This window comes from Schistocerca cancellata, chromosome 3 (genome assembly GCF_023864275.1).
Source record: "Schistocerca cancellata isolate TAMUIC-IGC-003103 chromosome 3, iqSchCanc2.1, whole genome shotgun sequence".
Lineage (NCBI taxonomy): Eukaryota > Metazoa > Arthropoda > Insecta > Orthoptera > Acrididae > Schistocerca > Schistocerca cancellata.
In genome coordinates, this window is record NC_064628.1 from 691,444,064 (window position 1) to 691,459,753 (window position 15,690).

Consider the following 15,690-nt stretch of genomic DNA (forward strand, 5'->3'; position numbering starts at 1 on the left):
CAAGACAGCAGGAATCTGGTCCATTCGGTTAAGAATTTCAAATGCAGATCCATGTACCCATTGGTTTCTTGTCTTCATGGCCTGCAGAATCTGCACTTTCTATGGATACAGAAGCAACCACTTTTTGAGGACCTTATCAATAATTGCACTGGTGTCTGGACTTCATTGGAACGCTTGGCTGACATTCTCGGCTTGTTTTTCAGATAGAGGCTGACCTAACCCCCCCCCCCCCCCTCCCCTCTCTTTATGTCGCTTCAGAATGCTGCCAGTGTCCAGAAACTCCAAATGCCATGCTTTTTATCCTTTTTGTTTCAAGTGCTACTTTCTTGTAAACAGAATGAAACTGCCTTTGCAGCATAAAAATGGATTTCAACTCTTCTTCAAAAGCAGTTTATGTCTCCTCCTGAACTGATGCCATGTTCACTTGGACGGACAATAGTGAAACAATGAAAAAGCGCCAAATGACAAAAATCAAAAATAAGCAGCAATATTCAGTCCTTCTGCACCCAAGGGAAAAGTCAAATCTGAAACAAAGAAAAAGATTTACAAAAGTCAAATCTGAAACAAAGAAAAAGATTTACTATTTGTAAACTGCATCAAAAAATAGGGCATTTAGGTGCAGACACCCTATATTAACTTTGGGTTAAGTAGCAAGATAGAAAATTTGAAAAATTTGAATATCAGCTGTCAGACCAACATGAATGCAGACAGAATAGTGCTATTGTTTAATTTTAATGATTTCAGCTGTTTCTCAATGCCACTGACACTAACATCTATGTAATTCATAATTGCAGTGATGCAAGAAGTAAACTGAGGCAGTAAACATGTCTCCTCCGTAACATAAATTTTCAAATGTTCATTTACTAATGAAGGTACAAATATACTGCACTGATTTACAATTTGTACCACTGCAGAAATGAATGATATGGATATTAGCGGCAGTGAAACTGAGAATCAGCTAAAATCATTAAAATGAAACTAGGCACCAGGGCCTGAAAGGAGATCCCTGCCAGATTCTATACAGAATTTGTGGCTGATTAAGCTCCCATTTTAAGCACAATTTACCATAGATCCTTTAAACAAAAAACTGTACACAATGCTTCCATCTACAAGAAGGATAACAGAAGTGATTCATAAAATTACCATGTAGTCTCATATGTTCTTGGTTCCTAAAACATATTCTGAGTACAAAAATATTGAGGTACCTTGAACAAAATGGTCTCGATGGCAACCCGTGTGGATTCTGAAAACATTGATCAAACAAACTCAACTTCCACTTTTCTCACTTGACATCTTGAGACAAATCAGGTGGATGCAGTATTTCCTGACTTCAGTAAAGCATTTGACTCAATACCAAGACAATCTTTATTAACCAAAGTGTGATTATGTGGGATATGGGACAAAATTTTTAACTGGATTCAGAATTTATTAGTAGGGAGGATGGAGCATGATATCTTGGATGAAGAGTCACTGACAGAAGTAGCGTCAGACAAGCTCCAGGCAAGTGTCTTGGGATCCTTGTTGTTCATGGTGTATAGTAATCACCAGGCAGACAATATTAACAGTAATTTGTGGATGATACTTTTTTCAATAATAAGGCACTGTCTGAAAAAAAGCTGTAGAAGTATTCATCCAGACTTTGATAACATTTCAAAGTGGTACAAATATTGCATGAAATGTACCCGAAGCATAAAATTATGCCACTGATAAAATAGAATGACCTAAGTGGTCTCAGATTTGTTTGGATCACTGCAGCATGTCAAGGAAAGGTTGAAAAACTGAATTTGCTGACAGCCTACCCATAAAATTTCAAGGACCAGTATTAAGTGAAGAATCTTGAGATATTCTTCAGCCCTGTATGTATTGCTCCTGGAGGGATCGTGAGGACAAGATTAGACTAACAGCAGCAAGCACAAGCGACCACAGTCTCTGGCAGCTAAAGCTAGACAGTGAGCAGCAGCACATGATGGGAGAGGCAACTGGTTAGTGGGGGTAAGGAGGAGGCTGGAGTGGGGAGGAGGAGGGATAGCAGGGTAGGGGTGGGAGACAGTAAAGTGTTGCTTGTGGAGGCAAGGTTAGACAAGGTGGAGAGGGGGTAGAAGTATTCAACCATTCGGGAGGACGACGGTTCAATCCCGCGTCCGGCCATCCTGATTTAGGTTTTCCGTGATTTCCCTAAATCGCTCCAGGCAAATGCCGGGATGGTTCCTTTCAAAGGGCACGGCCGACTTCCTTCCCCGTCCTTCCCTAATCTGATGAGACCGATGACCTCGCTGTCTGGTCTCCTTCCCCAAAACAACCCAAGTATTCAACCAGTCGGGAGGTTAGACAGAGGGCAGAGGGTAGCAGAGAAGAAGAGATGTAAAATGACTAGATGTGTTGTAAAGTGCTGAAATGGGAACAGAGAAGGGGCTAAATGGGTAAGGACAAATGACTAATGAAGATTGAGGCCAGGAGGGTTATGGGAACTTAGGATATATGTCAGGGAGAGTTCTGACATGTGCAATTCAGAAAAGCTGGTGTTGGTGTGAAGGACCCATATGACACAAGCTGTGAAGCAGTCGTTGAAATGAAGAATGTTGTGTTGAGCAGCATGCTCAGCAACAAGGTGCTCCAGCTGTTTCTTGGCCACAATTTGTCAGTGGCCGTTCATGTGGACAGACAGTGTGTTTGTCATGCCCACATAGAATGCTGCACAGTGGTTGCACCTTAACTTGTAGATCACGATTGGTTTCACAGGTCACCCTGCTTTTGATGGGATAGGTGATGTTTGTGGCTGGACAGGAGTAGGTGGTAATTGGGGGGGGGGGGGGGGGAGGATTATTACAAGGTAATATTACAAGGATATGAGCCATGAGGCAAGGGTTTGGGAACAGGGATTGTGTAGGAATGGATGAGGAGATTTGTGTAGGTTCAGTGGGTGGCGGGATTAAGCTGTGGGAGGGGTGGGAAGGATAGTGGGTAGGACATTTCGTATTTCAGGGCATGGCAAGAGGTAGCCAAAATCCTGCTGAAGAATGTAATTCAGCTGCTCCAGTCCTGAGTGGTACTGAGTCATAAGGGGAATGCTCCTCTGTGGCCAGAGGACTTTGGGAGATGGTGGGTGAATGGAAAGATAAGACACGGGAAATCTGTTTTTGTACAAGGTTGGAAGGTAGTTATGGTCTGTGGAGGCCTCAGTGAAACCCTCGGTATATTTTGAGAGGAACTGCTCATCACTACCGATACGATGGCCATGGATGGCTAGGCTGTATGGAAAGGGTGGTAGCTGTTGAAGTGGAGGTATTGCTGGTGGTTGGTAGGTTTCATATGGGCAGAGGTACTGATGTAGCCATTTTTGAGGTGGAAGTCAACATTGAGGCTTGTTGGGCTGAGTAGGATCAGTTGAAGTGAATAGGAGAGAAGGTGTTGGATGTTCTGGAGGAATGTGGAAAGGGTTTCCTCACCTTTGATCCAGATCATGAAGGCGTCGTTAGTGAATCTGAACTAGGTGAGGGGTTTGGGATTCTGGGTTTTAGTAAGGATTGGTCTAGATAGCCCTTGAATAGATTGGCATAGGGTGGTGCCATGTGGGTGCCCATAGCCATACTCCATATTTGTTGGTAGGTAATGCTTTCAAAGGCGAAGTAATTGTGGGTGAGGATATAGTTGGTCATGGCTACGAGGAAGGTGGTTTTTGGTTTGGAATCCATTGAGTGTTGGGAAAGGTAGTGTTCATTAGCTGTAAGGCCAAGGGCATTAGGGACATTAGTGTAAAGGAAGGTGGCATCAATAATGATGACCAGGGCACCATAGTAAAGGAACAGGAACTGCGGAGAGTCAGCGGAGGAATTGGTGTGCGTCTTTTATATAGAAGGGTGGGTTGCAGGTAATAGGCTGAAGGTGTTGGCCTGTGAGAGCAGAGATTCTCTCAGTGGGGCCACAGTAACTGGACACAATGGAGCATCCTGGGTGGTTGGGCTTGTGGAGTTTAGGAAGCATGTAGAAGGTAGGAGTGCAGGGAATGGTAGGGGTGAGGAGAGAGACAGACTCCGGGGAGACGTTCTGGGATGGGCCTAAGGATTTGAGGAGAGACTGGAGATCCTGCTGGATTTCTGGAACGGGATCACTGTGGCAGGGTTTGCAGGTGGACGAATCTGACAGCTGGTGGAGTCTTTCTGCCAGGTAATCCTTGTGGTTCGAAACAACAGTGGTGGAGCCTTCATCATCAGGTTGAGTTATAAGGTCGGGGTCAGTTTTTAGGTGGTGGGTTGGGGTTCTTTCAGTGGATTTGAGGTGGGTTTCCATGTTGAGAGATTTGGGGAATGATGGTGAGGCAAGATTCGAGGTTAAGAAATTCTGGGAAGTTAACGGTGGATGATTTGGGGGCAGTGGGGGTGGATCAAGGGTGTATGGAGGAGTGGACTGAGTTGGGCAGGGTTCAATTGGTCTCTGGTTGACTCTGACTGGCAGGGTTGGTGGTGAACAAGTATTTACACTGTAGGGTCTGAGAGAAGGAGAGGTGGTTTTGAACAAGTCCAGTATGATTGAATTTCGGAGTGGGGCAAAAGGTGAGGTCTTTAGAAAGGATTGATATTTCTGCTGGGCTAAGGCTTTTCTAGGAAAGGTTCATGACGATGTTTCAGGTCTGTTTAGGTTCTCTAGTCTGTCTGATGGTGGGAGGAAGTTTTTGAGGGTGGGGTAAATGTGGTAGTTCTGCGAGACAGGATTTGTCAGCTATGAGGGGACGTGGGAGAGGTTTAGAGGCTGTTGTTGAAGTGGTGGATAGCGGTAGTCTATGTCAGTAGTATGAAGTGAACAGAGTGGAGAGTTTTTTGAGGTAGCATTGTTCATGTTGCTCTAGTTCCTGGAGGGCAAGTATTTCAATGTGTGTTATGGGATCCAGGAATTTGGGTTGCATAGCAGGAGAATTTTATGGATGGAGAGGACTATGTTGGTGAGGGTTGAGGACTTATGGAATCCTGATGGGGGTCATTGTAGGAGGAAGGGTGGCAGCTGAATATGGGTAAATTGCTGGTAAGGCCATTTGGGGGTATTCCATGAGCCGAGCAACAATGCAGGAACAATATGTGGGACTGGGTTCTGGCTAGGGGTAAAGAAACTTTTCTCTATTGAAGTAGAAGGATAAAAATGCATAAAAAACATAAGTAACTTAGAAATACGTTCAAAAAAAAAAATCTGCAAAAATCCATCCAAACACATGGAAAAATCACGAAAAGGATGAAATGGGTGAAATAATGAGAACCAAGGTGAAATCTGAGGAAATAGGTTGATAGTGAAATTGGCATGAAGACACAGTGAGATCAAAGAAAAAATAATTAAAAAGGTTGTAATGTCAGTTGCAGGTCTGTGGGTGGGTAAGTGTGAAAAAGGGGGATGGCTGATGTGACTAGATAGGTGAAGTTAGTAGGTGTGAACTGAAATAGAGAGGGGAGGAGAAAGAGTGCAGGGTGGGGAGGGATTGGTAGGAAGAGATACATGTTTGTGTAGCAGAGGAAAGGTATGGGAAATAACAAGCAAAAATACCCAAGAGTGACACTGGAAGAATGATCAATTTGAAGGTCCCTGCTCACTTCCACAAGCAGCACTTTACCATCCACTACCGCTACTATGCTATCCCCCCACCCTGCCTTCTCGTAGCCTCCACCACCCAGTTGCCTCTTCCATCATGCACTGCTGCTCGCAGTCTAGTGTTAGTAGCCAGAGACTGTGGTTTTGTGTGTGTGTGTGTGTGTGTGTGTGTGTGTGTGTGAGTAGCCACTATCTTCTTCATAATATTATTACAGTTCATTCAGGATTTTCCATTGTTTGAAATTGAAGCCCAGATAGACACTGAAAAGTAAGGTTATTATAATGAATATAAAGCTTGAACTCTCCTTCTTTGCAGTGTAATTACACAAAACAAACAATGGCTTACAATTAAGTCTCTGAAATAAGAGAAAAAAATATAAGTCCGGTAGACTGTCTGACATGGAAAACTGAACCCTATTTACAAGAGTCATTGTACTAGTTGGTGAAGAACTGAATGTCTAAATGCACAACACTGTTGGGCCAAACCCAAAGTCCAAGACGCCTGCACTGCAGAGGCCAAGTCTTGGTGTAGCTCGAGGACAGTTGCAGGATGCTCTGTCCCACACTGGGAGCTAAAGTTCCTGGTTGCTGGGCTGATGTCTGTTGACAGGTTGTGGGATGACTCCAGGAGAGCTTCTGATTAAGGAAAAGTGGTAGTAGTTGGCTTAATTGCCCAGATAATTTGCCCATGGAGAATTGCAGTAGCAATCTTTACCAGAGACCCTGTGACTTGTGGCATAGGCCACCCCCATGGTGTAGTGCTGTTATGCTGAGGGCTAAGAGCCATGACATATGATTGAAACATGAAAATTACTTGATTGGAAAATGTGCTATGATTAATTTGTAAATGACATCTACAGTTTCAATTGTGCAGATACTCTTTTTCTCTGCTTGCCACATCATCTCAACAGAAATGATTCTTTGAGAGGAATAAAACCTTCTGTTTTCAAATGAGAAAGAATTTGGAGGTTGTTACTAGCAAGAAACATATGAACTAGTGAACAGATGATGGGTCTAGAATATTTTGATGTTGACCCTCTTACAAAGTGAGAGTCAAATTGAATGGCTGCACCTAATGATGGGAAACTGGAATAAAATTTGTTTCACTGGAAGTTAATGTTAGAGTGACAAAAAAAGTGATTTTAAAATGTTTCAATAATGAGTTGTGGCAGGAATGAGCCAAAGATTTTGAAAAGGCGACTGTCTGGGAGTAAGATTTTGAGTTGAAAATGCAGATACATGCTATAGGCATTGAATATCTGATGAATAACTTTTTAGAAGAGAAAAAAGAGGAAACAACTCTTGATCACCCTTATTTGTCACCAATTTCTTATCAGACTGAGATTGAACTTATGAATATAATAGAGGGAAACATTCAACGTGGGAAAAATATATCTAAAAACAAAGAAGATGTGACTTACCAAACGAAAGTGCTGGCAGGTTGATAGACACACAAACATACACACAAAATTCAAGCTTTCGCAACCAACGGTTGCTTCATCAGGAAAGAGGGAAGGAGAGGGAAAGATGAAAGGATGTGGGTTTTAAGGGAGAGGGTAAGGAGTCATTCCAATCCCGGGAGCGGAAAGACTTACCTTAGGGGGAATTAGGACAGGTATACACTCGCGCACACACACACATATCCATCCACACATATACAGACACAAGCAGACATTTGTAAAGGCAAAGAGTTTGGTCAGATATGTCAGTTGAGGCGGAAGTACAAAGGCAAAGATGTTGTTGAATGACAGGTGAGATATGAGTGGCGGCAACTTGAAATTAGTGGAGGTCTGGACAGGCCTCAACCTCCTCTAATTTCAAGTTGCCACCACTCATACCTCACCTGTCATTCAACAACATCTTTGCCTTTGTACTTCCGCCTCGACTGACATCTCTGCCCAAACTCTTTGCCTTTACAAATATCTGCTTGTGTGTGTGTGTATGTGCGGATGGATATGTGTGTGTATGTGAGTTTGTACCTGTCCTAATTCCCCCTAAGGTAAGTCTTTCCGCTCCCGGGATTGGAATGACTCCTTACCCTCTCCCTTAAAACCCACGTCCTTTCATCTTTCCCTCTCCCTCCCTCTTTCCTGATGAAGCAACCGTTGTTTGCTAAAGCTTGAATTTTGTGTGTATGCTTGTGTTTGTTTGTGAGATTGAACTTAGATTGAAATATTATTTTTCTTTCATTATTTTCTGTCCACTCCATTTCTGTGTACCTTATATTAGTCATTTCATATTTGATGTAGCATTAATAAATGTAAGTGTATTATAAAGTTGCTCTGTATGATGTTTTCCATAAAAGTTAAAGAGGATGTATAAATGTTGACAGTTTCTGAATAGTTTAGTTTTTACATGTTTTCCACACTGTTGCAGTACTCTTGCAGCATTTCGTAAAGCAAACATTACCTGCCTGCTTAGTATAGAAAAGAGCTCACGAGAAGAGCTCCTTGGGGACTCTTCAGAAGAAGCAAGTTTGAGACACAGGTAAGTGCTATGGTTTGCTCTCTAATCCTGACAAAATGTTATTACTAACAGGAAGATGATATCATATATATTTCTTTCATTTTTATAGGCAAAGAAAAGATAAAGAAAGTCTGGTAAAACTGTCGACAGATGTTACAGAACAACTTCTTTCTATCAGCCGTGCATTGGCTGAAACAACAAAACATAGTGCAGAGACGTTGGATACATTAGGTATGTGCTTTCAGTAATATCGTAAACTTCTCCCTTATCTCCACATTGACAGATCTTTTTCCTTGATAGTTGAGAATGTAATCAATACCCAGCTTCTGGTATTTGTTCAAATTACATGAACTAAAACAAGTAAAGAATTTATTCTACTATTATTTCAAATAGTTTGTTCAGAACTAAGCATGCTATGTTCAGGCTGCATCAGATGCTGGTCTCGTATTCAGTTTCAAGAAGGCTCAAATTGCAACTTTATATCCCTCACTCTGATTTCCCCATAGCATTCCTAAATCTGTTTACAAGAATGCCAAGATGACCCTGTCACTGATGCCTTCTGAACTAATTGTCATTACTGTTGAGACATAAAAACTTTAACAGACTGAAAAGAGTTCACCAACCTATAAACCTGATTGATTTTCACATAGACTGTTGTTGTGGTATTTGAAGCAATTTTGTAAGTATGACCATTGTCACAAATGCATTACTGGAATAACGTAAATTCTAGGTGGCCCACTTCAGTGGTGCTTATCTGTAAACTGCTTCTGCCCTCTGTAATGACTCTATAATGACATTTGCAGCTAATCTTAAGTATTTGACGGACAAGTTGCTCTAAGTGCTCTTTAATTATTCATGTTTTGGGCTTTTAACACTTATAATGATAGAGGCTGCTGTATATTTTAAAGATCCATTGTAGTTTCTGGCCACAAGTTCAATTGAGAGCTTACCTGACACAAAGAAGAATCTGAAGGCAATGTCTCTACAGCAGTTAAGGGATATTACTGACAGGACACATGAAAAGAGAAAGAGCGAACAGCACTTGTATTATCCCAGCTTGATTATGGATGCACAATCAACAGATCTGCATGACGAAGTTACGTAGAGCTATGAGATGCATTATCTGTTGAGGTAATTAGTCTTGCTTCAGGGGCATAAGCACCTTTTTTTTTTCCTGCATCTGTGTTGTGGTTGCCATGCCACCAGTGCACATAAAGCAGTAACTTGTGATATGGAGTGAGAAGTGTGCAAAAGGTTTTCTAGTCCATTAAATTTTGGGCTTGCAGCCGCACAAATAAAATTTCCTCCACTGATATTTCGGCCGCGTATCATCCAGCCATCCTCAGAGTGAGTCACAAGACTGACGACAAGATGCCAAACGTGGCCTTATATGCTCCACCGCGGCAATACTGCACATGTGGGTCACAGATGCTGGTTGGCAGCAAAGAAATACACTTACACATATGCCGCCTGTGGCAAAGGTCTACAGACATTAGATTCGCTTATTGATGTATGATCGGCGGCGGTGACACCATGATGACTTCTCTGCATTTTAAATATCTGTAGTTGAAATATCAGTAGAGGAAATTTTATTTACACGGCTGTATGCCCGAAATTTAATGGACTGTTCATTACGCTGCAAGAAGTTGAAAATGCACAAAATGTTTTCTGTATGAAAGTGACAGTATTTTGTACATCTGCTTAATTGCCTAGATTTGAGAATGTAGCCAGACACAGCTCAGTTTTTACACTCTATTTTGTGTCTTTCACCAGTTTTCATGTCTGAAGAAATATCAGTGAAAGAAAGGGACTACATATAGCTTCATACGTGAAATCTCACTGAATGTTCAGCAAGACAGAAAGACATGAACTTCCTTAAAAATTGCTTGCTGATCAATAGAAGAGTGCAGCAGTAATTTCTTCTGAACAGTGTAGTAATGTGTGATTTGTGCCAAGAACAGATTTTTGGAAGTGGGTGTGGTGAATACCAGTGTTTTACACCATGGTGAGAGAAATCAACATATTGGCTTCTTAGGAAGCCCAGAAACTTCCAGATTTCACAAAATTCAAAAGTAATGATCAATGAATGAAGTTTTCAGATCTTAATTTTGTTCAGATTGTGTCGGGTCCTCACCAACAAACTTTGAGTGACAATGCATTGCTTAAAAAGGGTAATTTTTTCTTCAGGAACATACATATACAGCTGTACTCTGCAAACCACAGTGAAGTGCATGGCAGAGGCTACATCCCATTGTACCAATTATTAGGACTTTCTCCCATTCCATTCGCGTACAGAGCACAGGAAGAATGATCGCTTAAATGCCTGTGTGCATGCTGTAATTGTTCTAATCTTGCCTTTGTGATCACTGTGGGAGCAATATGTTGGGGGTTGTAATATATTCCTAGATTAATTGCTTAATGTTTGTTCTAGAAACTTTCTAAGTATGTTTTCATGGGATACTTTGTGTCTCTGTGAGTGTCTGTAAGTTCAGTTCCTTCAGCATGTTCGTGACACTCTCCCATTGGTAGAACGAATGTGTGAACATTCATGCTGCCATTCTTTCAGTCTGTTCAGTATCATCTCTTTTTCCTATTTGGTTTGGATTCCACACACACCAGGATTATTCTACAATGTATTGCACAGGTGTTTTGTATGCAATCTCCTTTGTGGATTGATTACATTTCCCTAGTATTCTGCCAATGAACAGTGGTCTGCCAGCTGCTTTACCTGTAACTGGGACTACACTGATAAGCCAAAACATTATGACCACTGCCCAGCTGAGCAGACATGGACAGGGGATCAACCTAGCGAAGATATGGGCTGTCAATGGGGAAATCCATTGAGATAAGGGACTTTGATGTTACGTGATCTGATTAACTGTGCTTCATGAACTGACATTCCATTTATCACAGGGTAGGTATTTATTTGTACAACTTGTGATTGTTGTCTGAGTACATTACTGTATATAGTAGTGTACTACTATGTTGAACTAATTGAGTTGGGAAATTTGTAACTCACACTAAACCGTGTATGGCTAATAACATTTTTAGATGATTAGATTCTCCATTTATGGTGGATGCTGATACTGCAACTGTATGTTCAATTAATGAAAAGCTGCTCCAGTTGATACTAAGAACTTTAAGTCCACAACTATTTTCGACCTTCACATCAGGCTATTTTCAAGTGAGTCTGAAACTGCCATTCTGAATGTGTGACATGATGGACATACAAATATTTTAATTAATAGGAGATGAAAAATGATGTTTAGATATATACACTAAAAGTACGTAGGGTGCATCTGTAAAGTTTGGTGAATGGTCTCAGAAAATAAAAGAAACAATAGTTACAAATAAAATATCTGTACTGACCTTCAAAATAAGTGCCATTAGCTACAACATACATAAAGCTGTTGTTAACTGTCAGCAACTGTTTATTGTTAACTGTCAGCAACTGTTTCTTGTGGAATTGCTTGAAGCACCAGTGTAAAGCATTGTTGGATATCCACATCATTACAGGAGATGAGTCCTGGTGCTACCAGTATGATCTGGAGATCAAGTGACAGCCAGAGGCATGGTGTTCATTGTCTTCCCCTCCTCCCTTGGGTAGAAATTCATGATGGATCAAGCCTGTGCTGTCAAAAAAGGCGATCATTGTCTTAATTGTGGATTTTGTCAGCCATCTTTTTTTGTGGAAGGAAAGCTGAAGAATTAGGACAAACACACACAGCAGACACTTTTTGGACAGGTGAATGTTGTAGTGAAAATCGAACAAGGAAGAATAAGATGGACTGGTCATGTACAGGTAATGCCAGAAACTCTGAGTGTTCAGTGTATGTAGTGTTCAGTGTATGTTTATAGGAAAGTCTGCAGGAAAAGAAGAGTAAGACCCAGGAAAATATGTCTTGAAGATATGGTATGGACGTCAAAGCAGTGGGAATCAGGAACTGGAGGTGGAAAGAAATTGACAGATCAATGATCCTTTCTTTCTGCCTGATAAATAGCACAATAAGGGATCAAAAATTTTCATGAAAATTTCCGAATTCCCTCTGGTGATCTGTATACTGTAACAGTAACAAATGTTATATTGTCCAATATTAACTAACAAGGCACATGCTTCCATACCTTGGTCTGTACAAAATTTGCCAATGTTTTTGAATTTACATTAATTTTTTTATGAAATTTACTTCCTCCTTTATTCATTCTGGATTTACACTAATACACAGCTAATTTGTAACCACATTCTTTAAGCTTTTCTGGCTACCGAATTCTTAAAAATAAACAATGAAATCATGTATATTTTTGTCTCCCTAATCCTCTAATGAGTCACAAAGATTGGCTTTTATGTGCTAATGGACCCCCCACCCCCTTCCCTTATGCTTTCCGCTAATAGATCTGCTAACTTCCCTATCAAGTGTGGATCATGAGAAGTACATTCCAATACTTCCTATAGAAATCAGTGGAACAGCACCAACCAGGATCCTGTCTAGTCTGTGTCTGCTATCTTTATAACAAAGTCAAACCATGACTGGTCACTATGCCCCAGGACCTCTACAAAATCCACACTTGTGTACACAGTGGCAATTCATGTTTTGTCCAAGTCTCTTCCAGTACTTTAATTTATGTTTATAGCCAGGCTGTTTCCAGCTCCCCCCAACTACCAGAACCTGACAATGATTGCCAACATCCATACATTTTTTCCTGCATTTGCCTTTACCTGATTAGACTAGTACTTGCTTCTACAAAACTTGTGATCTGTTATCCTTAACGTAATTTTTTCTGTCACTGCTGGCGTAGACCCCCGTGGCTACCTTGCAACAAAACTCTTAGTTTCCTGTTCTGTTTATCTCGTGACTTCTTTGAAAGACGTGTAGCCCAGTTCTGCATTATGATTAATCCAGGTGTGTATTGAGCCTCTCCCATTTCTAATTCTAGTAGAGGTGAAATCTATTGGTTAACTAAATTTTGAATTTGCTAACAATGTTTTCGCTTGTCTGCCCTTTGCTTGCCTCCATTTCCTGTTCAGTGTTTTTCTGATTTTTCTGGCTTAATCAACAATTTCATGGAAGAGCCTTATTGAGTACCTCTTTGTCTTTCCCACAGTATGCCCAGTGAAACTACAATCTACATTTTTTGCAAAACACTCCCAGTTTAGCTAACCTGTGGCAACATAAATCTTTAACATGGGAATTGATGAAATAGGAACAATAGATACAATGAAATATAAAATTATGTGATGATTTGAAAATGTTTCTCAGGTGTAAATGTTGTTGTCACAGTCTAGTCGTAGAGATGGGCTGATGTCACCCTCACTCATATGCATTTACAGAATTACTGTGGTAACTGAAACTCTGATGCTGGTAATGCATGCACTTCAGAACACTGCATTTTAGCAGTGTGTGTTATTTTATCATGCAGAGAAACAATATCACATAAATGGGTGCCTGTCTTATATCCAATTCCAAAATAAATTTCATGTTGTTGTTGTTGTGGTCTTCAGTCCTGAGACTGGTTTGCTGCAGCTCTCCATGCTAATCTATCCTGTGCAAGCTTCTTGATCTCCCAGTACCTACTGCAACCTACATCCTTCTGAATCTGTTTAGTGTATTCATCTCTTGGTCTCCCTCTACGATTTTTACCCTCCACGCTGCCCTCCAATGCTAAATTTGTGACCCCTTGATGCCTCAGAACATGTCCTACCAACCGATCCCTTCTTCTAGTCAAGTTGTGCCACAAACTACTCTTCTCCCCAATCCTATTCAACGCCTCCTCATTAGTTACGTGATCTACCCACCTAATCTTCAACATTCTTCTGGAGCACCACATTTCGAAAGCTTCTATTCCCTTCTTGTCCAAACTATTTATTGTCCATGTTTCACTTCCATATATGGCTACACTCCATACAAATACTTTCAGAAACGACTTCCTGACACTTAAATCTATACTCGATGTTAACAAATTTCTCTTCTTCAGAAACGCTTTCCTTGCCATTACCAGTCTACATTTTATATCCTCTCTACTTCGACCATCATCAGCTATTTTGCTCCCCAAATAGCAAAACTCCTTTACTACTTTAAGCGTCTCATTTCCTAATCTAATTCCCGCAGCATCACCCGACTTAATTCGACTACATTCCATTAGCCTCGTTTTACTTTTGTTGATGTTCATCTTATATCCTCCTTTCAAGTCACTGTCCATTCCGTTCAACTGCTCATACTGATCTTAAAATTTGCTCTGTTACCAAAACTTCTACATAAGTCTTTGGTTGAAGGTTTGAATATGTTGGAGAGTTGATGGCTAAATGTATAAGCTTTATAGGGTTGCATATTTTACCCACCCTTATCACTCGATATTCTGTATAGGTGCTGTCAACTTTGCTGTCTTATGCACATTAAAATGGTTCATCATCATCATTGCCAAATGTGTTGGACTATGAAAATTAAGAACAGTGTATTATTTAGGAAGCAAATTACTTGTCGATTGATTCATGAAATAAGTGCTGAAATAATCAAAGAAAACCAGTTTTCAAGAAGTATCTGTTATTATACAAGAATGTTTTGAAAGTCTGCTGTTGCTGTTATTTTCTGAATTGGAATAACATGAGAGTACAATGAAACTAGGTAGTATGTAGAATAGTGGTAGTACTTTTCTACTTTTGATAGAAGACAAATTAATCTTTCCATAAATTATGTACTTATTAACAGATATGAGACCATCTGCACTTTTATTGTGCATATAAAATGAATAAAGAATGACATCTAACTTGATCACCTTTCATTTTCAGCCACATCATCATCTGTGGTGCACAGTACACATGAAGAACTTCACACCTTGGGTAGTGTTATAAACCAGTCTGGGAAGCTACTATCTAAATACGGTCAAAGAGAATTTACTGACAAAATTTTAATATTTTTTGCATTTGGATTTTTTGTCGCTTGTGCAGTATATGTTGTTTTAAAGAGGTTATTTTGAGTGTCCTGTGTACAAAGCTTTTTTAAAAAATTCTATTGTTGAGAAAAATTTTCATTTCTTTATGTGTAACTTTTATTTGTAAATATATTGAACATAAAAACTTGTACCATAATGTGCCTCTGATCTGTTGATTGATTTGAAAGAAGTTGGGGTGAGAAACACTTGTTGTCAGTTGTGTAGTTTCATTCAGTCTTTGATTTTGCCACTAGTGACATAAATTTTCACAAAATGCAAGTGCAACTGCTTCATCAGGCTGTGATGAAAAATCTCAACTGAAATGCAATAACCCTGAAAATGATACTACTTTTGCTCTAGAACATGTACAGGTAAATAAAAAAATGAAGTACAGTTAGTTGAAAAACTTTTGTTCATAAAATACACATGACATAATATTTGTAATCTACAGGGTGGTTGTAATTAAAGCCAGTTCCAGAACACTGTAAAAAATGAATCACTGCTTAGAACATCAAATTTGAACAGAATATTATCGAAGAAGGGGGAAATGTTATTGGGGGGGGGGGGGGGGGGGAGAGGAGCGGAAAACTTGACAAAAATCTTACCACTAGATCACACTGTATGCATAAAAATGTGTAAAATAAAAGATGTTGGGTACATTGCTGTTCTTCAGTTTGCATTTGAGATGCTCGGTATAACTGTCTCAATGCAGGATCACCAGCTGCTGGT

At 40.3% G+C, this 15,690-nt stretch overlaps 1 protein-coding gene across 2 annotated transcripts in view; it reads left to right on the top strand.

Annotated features, from left to right (window-relative positions):
* LOC126175679 (vesicle transport protein SEC20) overlaps positions 1-15,341 on the top strand; it is a 41,251-nt gene extending 25,910 nt beyond the window's left edge. The window contains exons 3-5 of one of the 2 annotated variants that reach the window (XM_049922605.1): positions 7,948-8,058; positions 8,147-8,268; positions 14,819-15,331. In XM_049922605.1, coding sequence (XP_049778562.1) covers positions 7,948-8,058; positions 8,147-8,268; positions 14,819-15,006 — 421 coding nt within the window. In that variant the 3' untranslated portion in view covers positions 15,007-15,331. Of the gene's footprint in view, positions 1-7,947; positions 8,059-8,146; positions 8,269-14,818 lie in introns of both variants that reach the window. The other variant, XM_049922606.1, reaches the window with a different exon arrangement.
* Positions 15,342-15,690: the final 349 nt, after the last annotated feature.